This window comes from Xyrauchen texanus, chromosome 29 (genome assembly GCF_025860055.1).
Source record: "Xyrauchen texanus isolate HMW12.3.18 chromosome 29, RBS_HiC_50CHRs, whole genome shotgun sequence".
NCBI lineage: Eukaryota > Metazoa > Chordata > Actinopteri > Cypriniformes > Catostomidae > Xyrauchen > Xyrauchen texanus.
Window position 1 is genome coordinate 16,512,126 of NC_068304.1, and position 17,583 is coordinate 16,529,708.

The window sequence follows — 17,583 nt, forward strand, 5'->3', positions numbered from 1 at the left end:
AATTCTCAGTTAATTATTTTTCAGATGTTTTCAAAAGTAAAACAATGTAATCCCATAAAACACAGCTGTAAACAATGCAAATTTCCTCATTTTGGAATATGAGTTTGGGTAAATCACGTTTTCCTCTTCATTTAGGTGTAACCAAGCAACAGTTCTACTCCAAATACTGTGCTGTCCATTACTGTGAAATGTTTGTCATATGGTGATCCAGTCAATAGCTTGCTCGGGTTGTTTACGGAGCCAATGACTCGCTGTACAGGCCTGAGTCTTAATCCACTAGTATCTGATAAACTAGTAGAGTGTGAAAGGTGGGACAAACCACATTACAACCTTCAATAAATCACAACTCAAAACCACTGAACCAAATCTACTGTCAAAACTGGTGCTGTAATGTTACTGCCTTGTATTTCCAAATAAAACAAGTTGTTTACACAGACCATATGTTGTTATTCAAATGTGTTATACAATTATTTAGTCCTGGGTGTTTAGCTAATGTCCCACATTTGTGAATTTTGTTCATTTAAATCTGGAAAAAAGTTTTGGAATTTTGGAAATGTAAAATAAAGAAGTGATTTTTAGAATTCTGACCAAAATAGGAAATGTACCATTTGCTAAGAACATTCTGAAAACATGCTGGGATAACGGATCATCGTGTTTTGGACATATTGCAACTTGTGGAATCTATGTCAGCTGGAGTGCAAGCTGTCCTTAAAGCAAAAGGAGGACATACAAAATACTAAGAAATGTAGACATTTGCGTTCATGTAAAACCTTGAAAGCCACTATAACAAAGCATTTTATGACATCATACTAAACCTTTTTGCAAATAATACCAAGACAGGAGTACAGTAAATATTTCTTTTAATACTGTCCAAGCAGTTTTTTCTAGGACGTGGGAACAGTGCTCATATTTTTGTAATCTATTGGAATAAAACACACACACTTTCTCATTCATGTCACATGCATACAGTGGCACAGTTTTGTTCTTAAGTAGCAAATTTCTTCTGTTTGATGGGTGCAGGCAACTGAGTGGTGATCTCCGATATAGGGCGCTCGACCACCACCAGGGACTGATCTGACATCATCTCCACACATAGGATCTCCTAAATAATGAAGGCAAATAAAAAGTCACACAATGTACTTTTCATCAAAGTTCAGGCAAACATGTGTGGTTTCTTTAAACAAAAGGAAAGATTCATAGGTATGTGAACCACACACACCTTGAAGGTCTTGCAGACTTTGAAAGCATGGCTGTGAGAATTCCTTTGTTCCTCTGGGAGGCTCCTCAGAGTCAGCTGGTTGTAAAACTGAGTTTTTTTATCAGGGAGTGGCTAAAAAAAAAAAAAAAAAAAAGGCACAAAGGTTTTTGTAAATACATTAAAATGTCCATAAACTTGCAGCATAAGAACTAATAAGCTCATTGTCTTACTAATATAAAATGACTATAGTGCTGGTCCTACCCCATTTGGCACCCTAGGCAAGGCGTTATCGTTATGCACAGGGCGCTTTTTGTTCGACACAGATTGTACACATTCTAAAATGGGCTTTGTAGATCGGTGCCCCTGAAGCAATTCCGCTCTAGGTGCAACGGGGTTGACCGGCCCTGTATGACTACTAGAGCTGCCAAAAGAAATAGTTTGCTCAAATATGAATATTCACTCATTTACTCACTCTCGTGCCATCCCTGAAGTGTATTACTTTTTCTTTTGCTGAACACAAAAGATTTTCAGGAGAATATCTCAAATCTGTAGGTCCACACAAGGCAAGTCAATTGTGGCTGAAATATTAAAGCTCCAAAAGCACAAAGGCAGGCAGCATGAAAGTAATCCATACAACTCCAGTGGTTAAATCCATGTCTTCAGAAGAGATCCAGTCGGTTTTTAGTGAAAACAGACCAAAGTTTAACTTCTTTTTTACTATAAATCTTGACATCAGCAGTCTCCTTGGTGATGATAATTTCAAGGTCGATTACACTTCCTTGTGCCATCTAGCACTCTGAGCATGCATCAAGCACTATGAAATGTAATCAAGCTTTAAATCATGATGGTGCCTAGAGACTGCATTGACAAGATGTGCAGAGAAAGAGTTACATTTTGGTCTGTTCTCACCCAAAATTGATTTGATCGCTTTGGAAGACGTGGATAAAACCACTGAGTGTTATGGATTATTTTATACTTCCTTTATGTTCTTTTTGAAGTATCAAAGTTCTGGACACCTTTAACTTTCATTGTATGGACCAACAGAGCAGAGATATTTTTCTAAAAGTCTATGTTTGTGTTTTGCAGAAGAAAGTAAGTCATTCAAATCTGAGAAGAGTAAATTGTGAGAGAATTTTTATTTTTGGGTGAACTATACCTTTAAAGAATCAATGGAAACAGCAATGTTAATTTCTCTCGCAGATGTTATGTATGGAATATCTTGACAAAAAAATTAAAAGGTACAGTGGCCCAAAAAATGATTTTGAACACTTAAGCCACATTTAATGTATGAATACTATTGCAAAAGACAACAAAAATGTAAATCAAAATACCAAGTTGCATCTTTAAACAAATGAAGGAAGACTTTTTCTAAGAGCTAAAGTCACTGCTCATGCATTTTTCAGATTCAGGCTACTCCAAATAATGACAGATTTGTCTCACCAGGCTTTGGTCAATGATGCATAGCATGTACGTATCATGCAGGATGACGTGGGAAGGATTTTTGGGGTTAAACATGACATTGGTCACCGGTGTGTCTCTTTCTAGCCAGATATGGTGAAGCCCCTTCCTCTGCACCAATCTGCTCCAATCCGAATACTGTTTCTGCTCTATAGAGTATTCAAACATCTGTGGTGAAAGAACAACACACAAGCCAAGGAAATAATTAAATCACACTTGTATTTCCAGTGTCTTTGTGAATAACTTATGAATAAGAGCTCATATAACTCATTGATTACCTGTTGATCTGCATGTACCATGAACAGACAGTTTGTGGTTGGGTGTATTCCCATAGCACTGACAGCTGAACTATATATAGGAACGGTGCAATGAGCCTGAAACGTATGATGTAAGGTCATTATTGTAAACAAGGTAATTTATCAAGCTCTGTAAACAAACAATGTGGTAGTAATACTCACCTTCCGTGTCTGAAGGTTGTAGACGTGAACTTCGTGGTTACTGTTTGCAGAGGCCAACCACTTGCCATCTTCACTAACTGCTAATAAGTGAATGGCCTGATGAAAACCTTGAGACAAAGGACACAGAGAAATGTTATGTAACAATTTCAAAAGAAAAACAATTTACATTGTCATTTTGATACAGTTTATAAAAATAACATTATGTTTTTCCCAGGGTCCTGGGTAGCTCAGCGAGTATTGACGCCAACTACCACCCTTAGAGACGCAAGTTCGAATCCAGGGTGTGCTGAGTGACTCCAGTATGGTCTCTTAATCAACCAAATTGGCCTGGTTGCAAGGGAGGGTAGAGTCACATGGGGTAACCTCCCTGTGGTCACAATTAATGGTTCTCTCACTCAATGGGGCACGTGATAAATTGTGCATGGATCGTTGAGAGTAGCATGAGCCTCCACATGCTGCGAGTCTCCGCGGTGTCATGCACAACGAGCCACATAATAAAATGTGAGGATTGACTGTCTCAGAAGTGGAGGAAACGGAGACATGTCCACCGCCACCCAGATTGAGGCGAGTAACCACACCACCACGAGGGCCTACTATGTAGTGGGCATTCCATATCGGGAGAAAAAGGGGAGAAAAAAAATAAATAAATAAAAATGTGTTATGTCACCTGACTTGGGCTTTAGAGTGCCCACAAACTTGCACCCTGATTGGCTGAGAGAGACCATGTGTACTGATGAAAGTGTTGAGGCAGAAAACAAATGGGAGGAGTCTGAGGAGAAGCAAAGCTGATTGGCTGAGCTGAGAACCTTTGGGAGCTTGGAAATCTACAAGAGAAAGTGGAAAATGCTGGTTTAATATTTAATAAATTTTCATTGTGCTGAAATCTGATATCAAGATCTCAAGAATTCTTTGATGTGGATTCCAGTAGCATGATTTAAAATCGTGTAATGGGTTGTCATGCAGCTCTATGGAAATCTACCTTAGTGATGCTGACGTTGGTATCATCACAGTGTAGTTTGTAAAGCCGTAAACTGCTTGCTGTGGAGTAAGCAATCCATTCTCCACATGGAGACACAACACTGCAACGAATGTGCTCATCACCCTGCAGATGAACATCACAGGTCAATTGCTTCATTCATTTGAGCACAACTCTTACCACATTCTACATAAAGTTAAACTGATGACTAATCAATAAGAATAAAGTAAATATTTTAATAACTTTTAATGCTCATCTATGTGTGAAATGTTCCCTTCTAATTTTTGTGCTTGTGGATGCTTTATGGAACATTCTTGAATCATGCTGGGAGAACATGGAAGGTTTTGTACAAACTTGAGGAGCCCAGACTGTAATTAAAGGAAAAGTGGGACAAAATAAATACTTAGAAATTGATGTTAAAGTGATAGTTCACCCTCATGATATCCCAGATGTGTATGACTTTCTTCACCAGAACAAATTTCAGGGCTCCAGACTAAAAAAAATGACTTGGGAGCCATTGGCTCCTAAATTGAAACATTGAGGAGCCAAATGGCTGTTTTTATTCACCAAATCACAGAATTGCTTGATTTAGATTGCTGTTCAGAAACAAGTCAGATAGCGGAGGAAAAGGAAGACAGCAGATGACCCATTAATCGAAGGTTTAATAAACCGTATATATATTTAAGAAGTTCGCATTCCCTTTTGTCTCATAAATGTTCACACCCCTTTCATAATTTATACAATGAGATAATTATATTTAGTATTGCTCTTCAGAATCTACATTACTATATGCATACTATACTTTATGTAAACATCTGTAGTGTGTTGTCTTCTTGAGCATCAATGAATGTTTGCACCTTGTGCAATAGTTGTGTACAAAGTCCCTCAATTGTCCTTAATGTCAAAAGCTTGATAAGTATATACATGCATGTACACACACATCGATCAGCCATAACATTAAAACAACCTGCCCAATATTGTGTAGGTTCCCCACATGCCACCAAAACAGCACCAATCATTTCTGAAAAGCATTATGAGGTGCTATTCTTCTCACCACAATTGTACAGAGCGTTTATCTGAATTACCATAGACTGCCAGTTTGAACCAGTCTGGCCATTCTCTGTTGAACCCAGCCCGTCTGGCACCAACAATCATCCATGCAATTACCTAATCAGACAATCATGTGGCAGCAGTGCATAAAATCATGTAGATACGGGTCAGGAGCTTCAGTTAATGTTCACATCAACCATCAGAATGGGGAAAATGTGATCTCAGTGATTTGGACCATGGCATGAGTGTTGGTTACAGATGGGCTGGTTTGAGTATTTCTGTAACTGCTGATCTCCTGGGATTTTCACATGCAACGGTCTCTAGAATTTACTCAGAATGGTGCCAAAAACAAAAAACATCCAGTGAGCGGCAGTTCTGTGGCTGTAAATGTCTTGTTGATGAGAGCAGTCAACAGAGAGTGGCCAGATAGGTTCGAACTGAAAGTCTACAGTAACTCATAGAACCGCTCTGTACAATTGTGGCGAGAAGAATAGCATCTCAGAATGCTATTCGGAGATGCGAATTGGTGGTTTTAATGTTGCGGCTGATCGGTGTGTTCTCTCTCACACACACACACACACACACACACACACACACACACACACACACACACACACACACACACACACCCCTCTGGAAAAAAAAAACAAGAGACCACTGCAAAATCAAGATGATGGTGGCGATCAAGAGGAAGATGGATGGCCACAAGCCATCAAACAACGCCGAGCTGCTTGAAACTTTGCACCAGGAGTGGCATAAAGACACCCAACAGTAATGTGAAAGACTGGTAGTCCCTAGCTCTGGCTGCAGTCATTTTAGACCCCGTTTACAGCTGGTAATAAGACGCATTTCAGATTATCCAATCGCAAATGTGCAACACTAAATATAGTTGTAAACGGTTTGCAAAATGTTTTGTGATTGGATCACAAAAAAAATAAATAAATAAATATACAGGGGGTAGTCAAGAACCACACTTCATTTGACGTTTAAATGCATCCTGATGTGACATGGACAGCAGCGAAGCACCACCGCCCTGTCAATCACCAGCCGAACAAATGTTTAAATTACATGCTGATTTAAAAGGATATAACCGTCGAATCGGAAAACTAGAAAAAGCGATTACATACCCAAGTATGAGAACTTCACAGCTCTTTATTGTGTCTGTCTGATTTGAACATGCAGGGTGACAAGCACACACATGTGAAGCTGAACTAACACAAGTACTCCACTAAAACAACCGATAATTTTGCTCTAAATGTTGCGTTTGTGCTTAGATTAAATTTAAAGGCTTCTGTGAGAAACAGTGCAGCGGTTTTGTTCACCATCATCTTTTAAAAATACCTCTAAACGACATTCACTGAATTAAAGTGGAAAAAATACTTTTTATTAAGCTTAATTTAGTAAAGAAATTCACTGCAAAAAATCTGATTGTTATCAAGTGTCTTTGTCTTATTTTCCATTTAAAATTTTTTAAAAATCCTCAAGATACATTTACTCAAGAAGCAACATAAGATATTTAGACTTGCTTTAAGAGAACGCATCTTAAAGTGTATTTTGTATATACGTGTATTTTTCACTTGGTTATACTTCTGCGAGTGCAGTAAAGACAAAATATACTTCTATTCAAGATCTCTAAATGCAAGTCTAAATATCTTATTTGCTGCTTCTCAGGTGAATTATTATTTTTCTATAATTATATTAATAAGATTTTTAGATATTTTAAAATATTTGTATTTTTAATATTATGTTCAACATTCTCAGATAACAATTATTTATTCTGCAGTATAGCTGCTAAAGTAAATGTACGTTGTTTTAAAGGAGTTTTAGATATTTATATTGGAAAACAAGCCAAAACAAATCAAAAACGTATTTTGATGCAGTGTATAATTGGGCGAAGACTACCCCCTCTCACCTTTGTTCACTTCAATAAATTTTTAACTCACAAAAAACAAACTCTCTCTTATTAATGAAGCTGTGTATTGACCATTTTCTTTACGATAAGAAATGCACAGTGACACATATTATGATTCAATAAGTCGTGAGCAATCACGTTATAACCCAGCTCCATTAAGTGTGTGTGCTTGAGGGACGAGAGTCCCTGCGACAGAGTGTACATCAGCCGGGTACAGTTTCAAACTCTCCCTTTTAGATCGGGACATCTCCCTTAGATTGAGAGTTTGTAGTTATTTACATGACCTGCTTAAATATTATTTGAACTTTAATAAAGCTATAAAATATAATTGTATTAAAGATGTAACGATGGGGTGTTTCCTTAAAGACGCTCAACATGCAAGTTTTGCTTAAGCGGATAGTTTAGAGTGCACCTGGGGGCGGTTGCATAAAACTGTTTTAGACTAGTCTTACTACTAGTTAGTCATCTAAAATGTTGGTCTTAATCTTTTCAGTCAGTTGCATAAAAACTTGTATCGGTCTAATTTAAGACCAAAATTAAGACAGCACAGCCCTAGGCTAACATTTGTTTACATTCTATGTTGCCATGGAAAATTACTGTCAGCTGATCCAGTGGGGGCTTGAGTTTAGACTTTGTAGAAGACTTTGACTTCAACAATGGAAACAAAATGTCATACGTTTTTTATTATTTGGGTTAAAATCACTACATTTGTACATTATAATCAAATTTGAAGCACTGTAGTAGTTATGCAACAGCCTTTCTATGGCATCTTTAGCTAGGTCAAACTAATTGTTAGACGCAGTCTTAAGTTAATGGCTATGTTTATGCAACCGGCACCAGACTGTGAGCTGTGTAATTCTTCCTTCTTCACCATTATTAGAGTTTAACGTGATCTCGTGTTACGATAATTGAGATCAAACGACTATTCGACAACCAAAAGTCATCAACAGTTGTTTTTATTGTCAACGTTGTTGATAACATTGACTAAGCGTTTCAGCCCTAAAAATCATCAACGGTTGATCTTTAGTGATAGTTTGTCATAAATTTCCGATATGGCTTAATGATTGTGAACAGCTCTGCAACAGCTTAAAACACTCACAAGCCCCCACATGCTTGGAGAAAATATAACAATCACATTTTCACTCTGAAGGATGCAGTGCATGCATTTATTTAATCGTATTCGTTTGAAGTTTGATAATCACATTAGGTCATATCTCGATTCCTGGCTTTCCTCTCCCAAATTTAAGACTAAATGATAATTAAGACTTGTTGTATCATTTAAGATTTTTAATGACCTTAAATTTTGGAAAACTGAATTTAAGGACTTAAAGGATCCACGGGAACTGATATGACGTCATGAGCAATCCAGTTCCATATATATATATATATATTCTTTTTTTATCCCCAGTGCTTGGGACTCTTATTTGGAAATGTCTGCACACCCAGTTGTGAGCTCACTGACGGCTGAATCGCTGAGAAAGTGAATCTGATTCAAACTGCTAACCTGAGCTCCTAAGTTCAAACCCTCAGATCTTTTCGGTAATTTATGAAAAAGACCCTGTTCAAACGAGTCATTTATTCATGACTCTCTCACCCTGGGAATTATGCAGTGTGCAGCGAATTAGTCATCACAACAGAACGGGTGAAAAGCAGTGCGAGACACACTGGTGCATGCTCTATAGATGAATTCAATAACTCAGAAGAAATCTGATGAAACCGCAAATTAATGCACATAACCTGACTGTCGCCAATGCCGACAAGATTTTACATTACTGTCGAAATGAATTACTTTTTGTTGCATTTGCGACCATTTTAACTTAGCTCAGTAGGTCCTTAAAATGCAAGTGGATGGTGATCCAATTTAAGCTCCAAATATCACAGACTGTCAGCATAGACGTCATCGATACGACTACAGCGGTTAAATTAATGTCTTCTAAAGCGATACGATCACTTTGTGTAAAAAATTATCCATATTTAAGTACTTTTTAACTATAAATCATCACATCTTTTTTACACCAAAAGCGATCGTATCGCTTTAGAATACATTAATATAACAGCTAGTGTCATATGCATGCCATTTATGCTGGTTGTCTGTGACTGAGCTTCATTCAGCCATTCACTTGCATTTAAGGACCTACTGTGCTAAGATATTTTTCTTCAAATGTGTTCTTCTGAAGAAAGTCAATCAAACACACCTGGGATATCATGAGGGTAAGTAAATAGAGAAATTTCATTTTTGGGTGAACTATCCCTTTAATTTTTTAATTCAACTCTTCACTCAAATTGTTATGCTGATAATATAATTTGTAATGAAATATGCAAAACAGAAGTTTTTCCATAAGAAGACTCAGACGTTTAAAATGGTATGGTTATATCGTAACTTTATGTATTATATATGATTGAGGAAAAACAATAATGCATAACCACTGTGGGCTTCTGTATATTTGGAAACAGTCATTATTTTTGCAATTCTATTTACTGTGGTTATGAACTTGAAAACTGTGCACTGTTTTCAGGCACTTTCCTTATTTTGTGAATATATCAATGCTGCTTATTTCCACAAGATTTAACACAGCTTTGTTTCCATACTGGAAAACAATGGACATTCGGATGGATAGTTGAAATGTTGTCTTTTAGCACTGATTAAAAAAAGTCTGCCCTCTGTTTTTGTTTTCCCTGTCCGCACAGAAGAATCATTAAAAGTGCGTGTCTGCACAATGTTGTTCATGTCATGTTTTGATGCAAAATATAACAAATAAATTTTCAAAGCAAGCACAGTACCTTCACTTTCAAATGAAGCAGTTTCTCTGGCTTTCTTTTTATAGGTAAACTCATTCCAGGTATGTCTGAAAACAATAGATAACAGTTTAAATAAGACATTACTGTCCAAGTAATCTCTAGAAACTATACATCATATATCAAGGGTAACTCTTAATTTTCACCTTTTCCTTCACTCTCTCCAAGTCTCCACAGCTCTAGATTATTCGGGAACTGGAAAAGCATCAGACCAGCCTTCCTTGCACAGGACACCAGACTCCTCTGAAATGACACAGAGCAAACCACTAATAAAGAATCCATTACAGACATATCATCTACATAACAGTCGCAAATTTTACAAATACTCACATGTGGAAAGTGAATCTTCCGCAGGGCTGAGGCCGATGACCGCACTTCAGTCTTGTCTAACAGAGGTCTCACAACCAGCTGTGTGTCCATGCCTGAGACAGGATAAAAGCAATCCATTATTAATAAAAATCCTTCAGTCATACATTAACCTGACAACAGAAATTATTCTCTATTGGAATATTGTGAGACAGGGCTTTCGATCTTTACAGACCGCCAAAATACAGAAAGAGATACAAACATTATTATAAGCATTAAAACAATTAATATTACCTTCTAAAACACTAAAGCAGATAATAATGTACCACAATTAGATATACATTTTAAAATATTTAGAGTATTTTATACAATTTAAGAAAATAGTATGCTTTATATCTCTGTCTTTGAAGTCCCTGCAGAACCATAAAGTGATAGATCACCCAAAAATTAAATATCATCATTAGGGTTGCAGCGGTAGACCGGTTTGAAAATTGACGGTTATCATACCATTTACATTTGCTTATCTACGGTATTGAGAAAAAAAATACAACCGGACGGAGAATCTCACATGCGCATCTCCTTTATTCCTTGTCTGCCTGTCAGAGTCATCAACTTGCGCGCGTCTCTCTCTCACACACACACACACACACACACACACACACACACACACACACACACACACACACACACCGGAGAAAATGTCAGAGAGAAGTGAGGCAAGGGGGTCTGACAAGAGTGTGTGTGTGAGTTAAAGCAGTGTTTCTCAACTGGTCTAGTTGAACTAAAATTTTAAAAAAATCTGAAAATTGAGTACACAAGTATTTCTGGTTTTAAAAAATACAAAAACCAAATCAATGCAGAACATTGTATCCCTATGCACTAATTAAAGCCTGATGTGGCCCCTTTAACAAAATAGTTGCCCACCCCTGAGCTAAAGGCTTCTCATCTGCACTTTTGCATTCTGCACTATTATTTAAGACTAGCACACTGACCTAACCATGGTAATGAGCCTTTCCTTCTGTGTAATATGTCTATAAATGGGTAATATTAGGTAACAAACGGGATAATAAAGTACTCATACAAGTAAATATGTTCTTCAATTTTTAAAAGGGGGGAGAGAAAACTTCCTGATGTCAACAACAAAAATAATGTCACTTGATGCATGTCTTGTACTTGAAAACCATGAATAAAACTATGCAACATAAAAGGAAATGCAACCCAGGATACATAAAATACAGGTTATGTTTAATCGATTTTACACTTCCAGTGTAAAATCTGTCCTGAAGCAAAACCAGTTGAGAACCACTGAGATAAAGCTACAGACAGGAGCAGTATATGTTAACTGTTAATAATCATGGGACATTACTTTAAAAGCTCACACAGCTGATGTTATTTTTCATTTAGTAGATCATTTAACATGCTATGCTAACATGCTTTAGTTATATAACATGTTATAGTTACATTATATTTTATCATGTTTATTATTCGATTTATTATAATTCTGTTAGCTTTCTTATTTTTTTCTATTTATTTTAGGGAGTCTTTTTTTTTTACACTTTTCTTTTATTATAAAATAAATGGTTTCAAGTTTCAATTATAATAAAAGGTTTGCACAAAATAAATAAATAAAATAACCCTTCTGTTTTCACTGATAATAGTAATTGTGTAATACCATGTACCGTGATATTTTCTGAGACGGTTATCATACCATTGCAACCCTACTCATCATTTACTCACCCTCATGCCATCCCTGATGTGTATAGGGCTGGGTGTCGTTCGAAAACGATAACTTTTCGATACCAATTTTATGAAATCCGTTTTTTTTTTTTACAGACTCAAAGACTCATCTCCTGAGCCTTCTGGTCTCATCATGCCAGGGTCGGCAGAAGCTATAACTTTAATGTGAAGAGGGAAAAAAACAACAAAGCTAAACTGTTAATTGTTATCCCTAAGGATAAGTACGGTTTAACAAGATAACTACGGTAGTTTAATGTGAGTTAAACTTGATCAGTTACTGTCAACCTAAAAGTATTTTTAGTATCGATTTAGCTAGCCATTTATATCCATACATCCAAACAATATCTAACATAATGTAGGTCCCAGTTTATAGGACTACGTCACCGCGCACATAAATGTTAATTTAACAAGTACACAAGCATGTACCAGTCATTGCGCCGCTGCATTCATCAGTAGTTTTGGAGGAGGATACGTGGTGGGCATGTTGAAGGAAGCTGTGGCAGAAGGACGCTGAGAGGATGACTGCATCGGCTCGGCCTTCTTGCAGTCGAGGATGGAGCAACTTTCTGCTCTTTTAAGTTTATTTTGTGCACTGTCAAGTGCTTCAATTTGTCATGTTGCCGGTCTTGACAGCAATTATCTTGTTGCAAATATTGCATCGCGAGCTGTTGGCATCGAGCCTGGTGAAATGTAGCCACACTTTTGAACTTTTCCACATATTTTACATCTAAGGGGTTTGAGATGCATACACACTACAGCCTCACGTGTGAGCCGTGTCTCTGGGCATAACCGGCGTAAACTAGTGCTTTTCCTTGATGCCTAAACACAGCCAATTCTGGCACTTTTAGATTTGGGCACATCTAGCATGCTACATGCTTATCACTGATGTTAACCACTTAGGTATCGAAATTTGGTACCGAACAACAAGAAATGTTTTGATACTCAATTGTTTAGAGGCAATTCGGTCAGCTCCTAAAATGTATCGAACTTGATACCCTGACCTAGGTGTGTATGACTTTCTTCTGCAGAACACAAATTAAGATTTGTAGAAGAATATCTCCACTCTGTTTGTCCATACAATGCAAGTGAATGGTGACCAAAATGTTTAAGCTCAAGAAAGTACATAAAGCAGCATAAAGTAATCCAGTGGTTAAATCCATATCTTCAGAAGCGATCTAATCAGTTTTGGGTGATAACTGACCAAACGCCATTTTCACTGCACATCTTGCAAATGCAGTCTCTAGGCACCAACATGATTTTAAGATCAATAAGACAACCTCGTGTTTCATGCATGCTCAGAGCGCTAGACGGCACAAATTGTAATAAAGCTTGAAATCATGATTGTCAAGGAGACTGGTGATGTTAAGACTAATAGTGAAAAGAATTACATTTTGGTCTGATCACCAAAATTCGATTGGACCACTTCAGAAGACATTGATTAAACCACTGGAGTAGTATGGATTAGCCGATTTACATGCTACCTTTATTGGCTTTTTGGAGCTTTAAAGTTTTGATCACCATTAAATTGCATTGTATGGACTTACAGAGCTGAAATATTCTTCTAAAAAGGTTTGTGTTCTGCAGAAGAAAGAAAATCATACTGTACACATCTGGAATGGCATGAGGGTGAGCAAATGAGAGAATTAAAATTTTTGGGTGAACTATCGCTTTAATGGTCCCCCAGGGGTCTTAAAAACTCTGGGGTCTAATAGAATAAACTCACCTCCTGACACAACAGCAGTTGTGATTTCCGCCACAGCTCTGACATCATGTGTGTGGTTCATAAATGTTCTGGTTCTGACCCATTCTTTGTCATCCTTATCTAAAACCACAGCGATGAACTGGAACTGCACCACACATCCCTCTGATGTCCCGGCGACAAGGCTGTCCTCATCCTGTCATTCAGAAGGATACAGTTAGACAATCTAAGAGAAAAGTTCCTACCTGTATTCTTCTAATATGTAATACATCCAGGAAAATAATCAAGGCTAGTGCAGGTTGGAAGAAAGATGCATGATGCCACAAACACAGCACAAACACTTCCAAAACAAATCTCACCTGAGAGACTGATAATGCCAGCACATCACATTTGGTGACATTGTGGCTTTTGATCAGTGTACCGGTGCGATCATCCCACATTTTGACCATTCCCACGGAGTCTCCACTGATGATGGTCCCATCTGAGAGGTAGACCACACTCCACACCACACACTCCTTACTGCGGGACGTTCCCAGCCCTCTGTCCACCAGAATCCTGTGTATAGAGTGCCCTAAAAAAATAAAATAATTAAAAAGGTATTTTAACATTCAAGTTGAACCCCAACTGCATGACTATCTGCCAAAATATATGAAAGAAATGCATGTATTGGTTACCCGTCTTGACATTAAAAACCTGAATCATATCCATCATTCCAGCTGCTATTTTGGAATCTGACGGGTGCCAGGATAGAGAGATTATGCGGCCTGTGCATTAAAGAAATGTGTTCAGACAAGCTTTCTTTTTTTAAATAGCAATTCATGACCTGTTCAACAACATGAACAATAACTTCACCTTTCTGTCTGTCCAGATTTCTCTCAAACTGTATTTTGTCTTCATTTACCTCAAACAGTTTCACAGTTCCATCTTCACACCCAACCTACAAAAACACACAAAACAATTATAATAATTTTAGTAATTATTGAAGTTAGTACTTAGCAAATGTTGCCAAGTTCAAACTTCAATCATGTTGAAATGTGCCATCATAAATCATTATTGCTTTTTAGTGCCCAACGATATTATTGGACCATATTGTGAATTAGCCTTCACTGATATATCGGTATCGCCGAATAGGTTTACCAATATGCGCAGATATGAAAACTTTTTTCCAGAACATGTAATGTTGAAAATAAATAATTTATAATTGGTGTCATAACATAGTTTGTCCAGCAGAGCCCGATCCATCTCCATTGTTTACAGAGCCGACTCTGAACTGACAGTGGCGCTGCAGACAGGGCGGAGTTACGCGGTGCAGAGTTAAGCGGTGTTTTCTCAGTAAGTTGCGAACTAGTTTGTGAAATACATACTGTAAAGTTAATGAACAATATAACTAATATAACGTTAACCCTGTCCCTGACAACCATGTCACTCATGTTTATCACATCTGTTTGCTGTGTTAGCCAGCTATAGTTTGTCACTGCAGTCAGTAATCTAGCAGATTGAAAGGTAAACATCAGTGCATTTTTTTGCAGCTCAGCAGATAATGGTGCAGTGGTGGATTGTGTCTGTTGAGTGTTGATTTCACACTACGTTGTTACCTAGTTGGCGAGACGCAATGGTGGTCCATCTTTTACTCTCTGGAACAATGAGCTCATAGCTAACTATGAAGCTACTTTCATTGTTGTCAGCTGAGTGGAAGCTAATGTGTAAACATGTATTCACCAAACTGTTTTGTTCAGGATTCACAGTTTGGTACCCAACTTCAACCGAAAAATTAGTCATGGCATTTCTAAAATGTAATACTTAAAAGTCTGGTTTTCCACCACTGAAAGTTTCCACTGAACTTGTATAGCAGAATATGTTGTAAAACCGCTGCTGCTGTTTATCTCTTGACTCGGGAGGTGTAGTTTTGGGGAGTAACGGAATACATGTAACAGGATTACGTATTTAAAAGATGAAATATAAGTAACTGTATTCCACTTCAGTTACAACTTAAATAATTGATATTTAGAATGCAGTTACATTCAAGAAGTATTTTGATTACTGAAGAGATAACATTTTATTGTCATGTGTTTCATTTAATATTTGGTCCTTTCAGATGGAAAACATTTATGCATATAAATGATGCGATCCAAAGTGCATTTGAACAGCGATGAAACACTTTCTTATGATGCGTTACATTCATGTGAGCAGGCATTTTACAGCATGTATTCTGTAATCTGTAGTGGAATACATTTCAAAAGTAACCCTCCCAACTCAGGGCAGGTGTAAATGCTTCTTGTTTTACAACCTGCCAATAATTGACTGGCAAAATCCCATATCGGTCAGGGTCTATTGCTTTTATATCTAGATATCAGCCATTGAAAAATCAGTTGACTAATAAATAGCAACACAGAGCACACCGTTTAAGCTGGCAGAAGAATATTACTTACAGTAGATTATGCATTATCCACAATTCTGACTTGTTAGTATTAATGTTTAGTATGAATGTGTGCTCTCGAAGGGAAACCAGACCTACCGCTAAGTGTGTTCCTTGATGGTTGCCAGTGATGGCCCAGACTGGCCCTCCATAGGCATCCATCGTGTATTTAGCTTTCTGGTAAGTCAAATCATATTCAGTAATTTCACCATTCAGTCCTGCACTGAACAAACGCTCTCCAACCCAGGACAGAGCCTCTATCCCACACTGCTCTCTTCCAGGGATGATCTACATGTGGACACAGGAAAAAAAAACATCAGCATCCTAAAAAGCACTCCTGTGGAAACACTCTTGAATTAACAGATCTCTAGCACCTTAAGGCACAAGGGCCCGTTTTTACTTACGGGTCGACATTAAAAACACCAATGACTACATACCTTTTCTTGGAAAAAGTTGTCTGAACAGTGAAAGATCTCTACAGATCCGTCCATCCTCGCCACTGCCATCCTTTCGTTTTGTGGGTGGAAGGCTAAAGCTCTGATTCCGGTGGGCATATAGTCAAAGAACCGAACCCGATGGACTTTAAACTCTCCCATCCCAGAAGATCTAATATATTATGGGAAATGCACAATTTCATATTTTGATGAAGAATGCTGTATTTCGATCTGAATGTGATCTGGTCAGTACAAAACTCATGAAAGACAAACTCTCTATATAACCACAAACGACAAATAAAAAGTGACTTTTTTTCTCTCTTCTCAATAACAAAACTAAAAATGACCCGAATAACATGTTTTGTCCAGCATTGCTATAGTAGGCAAGCTAACTACTTATTTCGCTGATACATATGTATGGCTGTATGGCCAGCAAAGCAAGGAAAAAAGTTTATAAACAGCAGTTTAGTCTCAAACCTTCTTACCGTCTTTTTCAGTGTGTTTTATATCCTTTAAGTTGTTTCTGCCTCTTCAAAGTGGTGTGCACGTTGAGCTGCAGCATGCACCACGTTGGTTACCCTTGACCCGGAAAAGAAATCTCAGCTGTCTACATATTTAAAGTTGGATTTCAAACAAATATGGTTTTTTGTTTTGTTTTTGTTTTTTTACAAATTAAAATTAAATATATTATTGCAATAAAATATTGCGCTTATTTTAAGAAAATAGACAGACTTAAGTTTATGTTCCTCTATATCGAAATAATTAATAGGCTAATTTTTATTCTAGTGCTGTCTTGTTTAGTGTCACACATTACTCCATCCCAACATAAAACTAGCTCATTATCCTTGCTCATATTTTAATTCTTTATTTATTCCAATTAGTTTATTAGTTTAGCAAATACATTTATTTAATTTGTTTTGTTCTGATTATCACTTTTTATGATTATTTTATGATTGTATTATATTGTGATGTAAATAGGCTATACAAATAATACATAATTAAAAACAACCAAACAAAACGAACAAAAAACAAATAATAATACAATAAATAAATAAATTAAAGACATTACAATCTTAAATGACTGATGCTCCCTGGCTCATTTCTTTTCCTTCTTATTTTTTCTATATTTGGTGTCATTTATTT

General features: G+C 37.1%; 1 protein-coding gene across 1 annotated transcript; it reads right to left on the reverse strand.

Annotated features, from left to right (window-relative positions):
- Window positions 1–838: 838 nt before the first annotated feature.
- LOC127623103 (U3 small nucleolar RNA-associated protein 4 homolog) lies at window positions 839–17,042 on the reverse strand. The gene is made up of 17 exons (XM_052097357.1): window positions 16,926–17,042; window positions 16,444–16,612; window positions 16,106–16,294; window positions 14,443–14,527; window positions 14,265–14,354; window positions 13,950–14,161; window positions 13,615–13,786; window positions 10,179–10,270; window positions 9,995–10,091; window positions 9,834–9,898; window positions 4,094–4,216; window positions 3,782–3,938; window positions 3,115–3,221; window positions 2,935–3,030; window positions 2,639–2,824; window positions 1,220–1,330; window positions 839–1,102 (listed from the first exon to the last, which is right to left on the reverse strand). The coding sequence occupies exons 2-17, from the start codon at window positions 16,600–16,602 to the stop codon at window positions 986–988; spliced, it is 2,058 nt and encodes a 685-aa protein (XP_051953317.1). The 5' UTR covers window positions 16,603–16,612; window positions 16,926–17,042; the 3' UTR covers window positions 839–985.
- Window positions 17,043–17,583: the final 541 nt, after the last annotated feature.

Coding starts and splice junctions, on each gene's coding strand:
- LOC127623103 (XM_052097357.1), bottom strand. CDS start 16,602: ATGGGAGAGTTTAAAGTCCATCGGGTTCGGTTCTTTGACTATATGCCC. Junction 4,217..9,833: donor TGCTTCATTTGAAAGTGAAG/GTACTGTGCTTG, acceptor GTTCATCTGCAG/GGTGATGAGCACATTCGTTG. Junction 1,331..2,638: donor GCATCATTGACCAAAGCCTG/GTGAGACAAATC, acceptor TTTTTTTTTTAG/CCACTCCCTGATAAAAAAAC.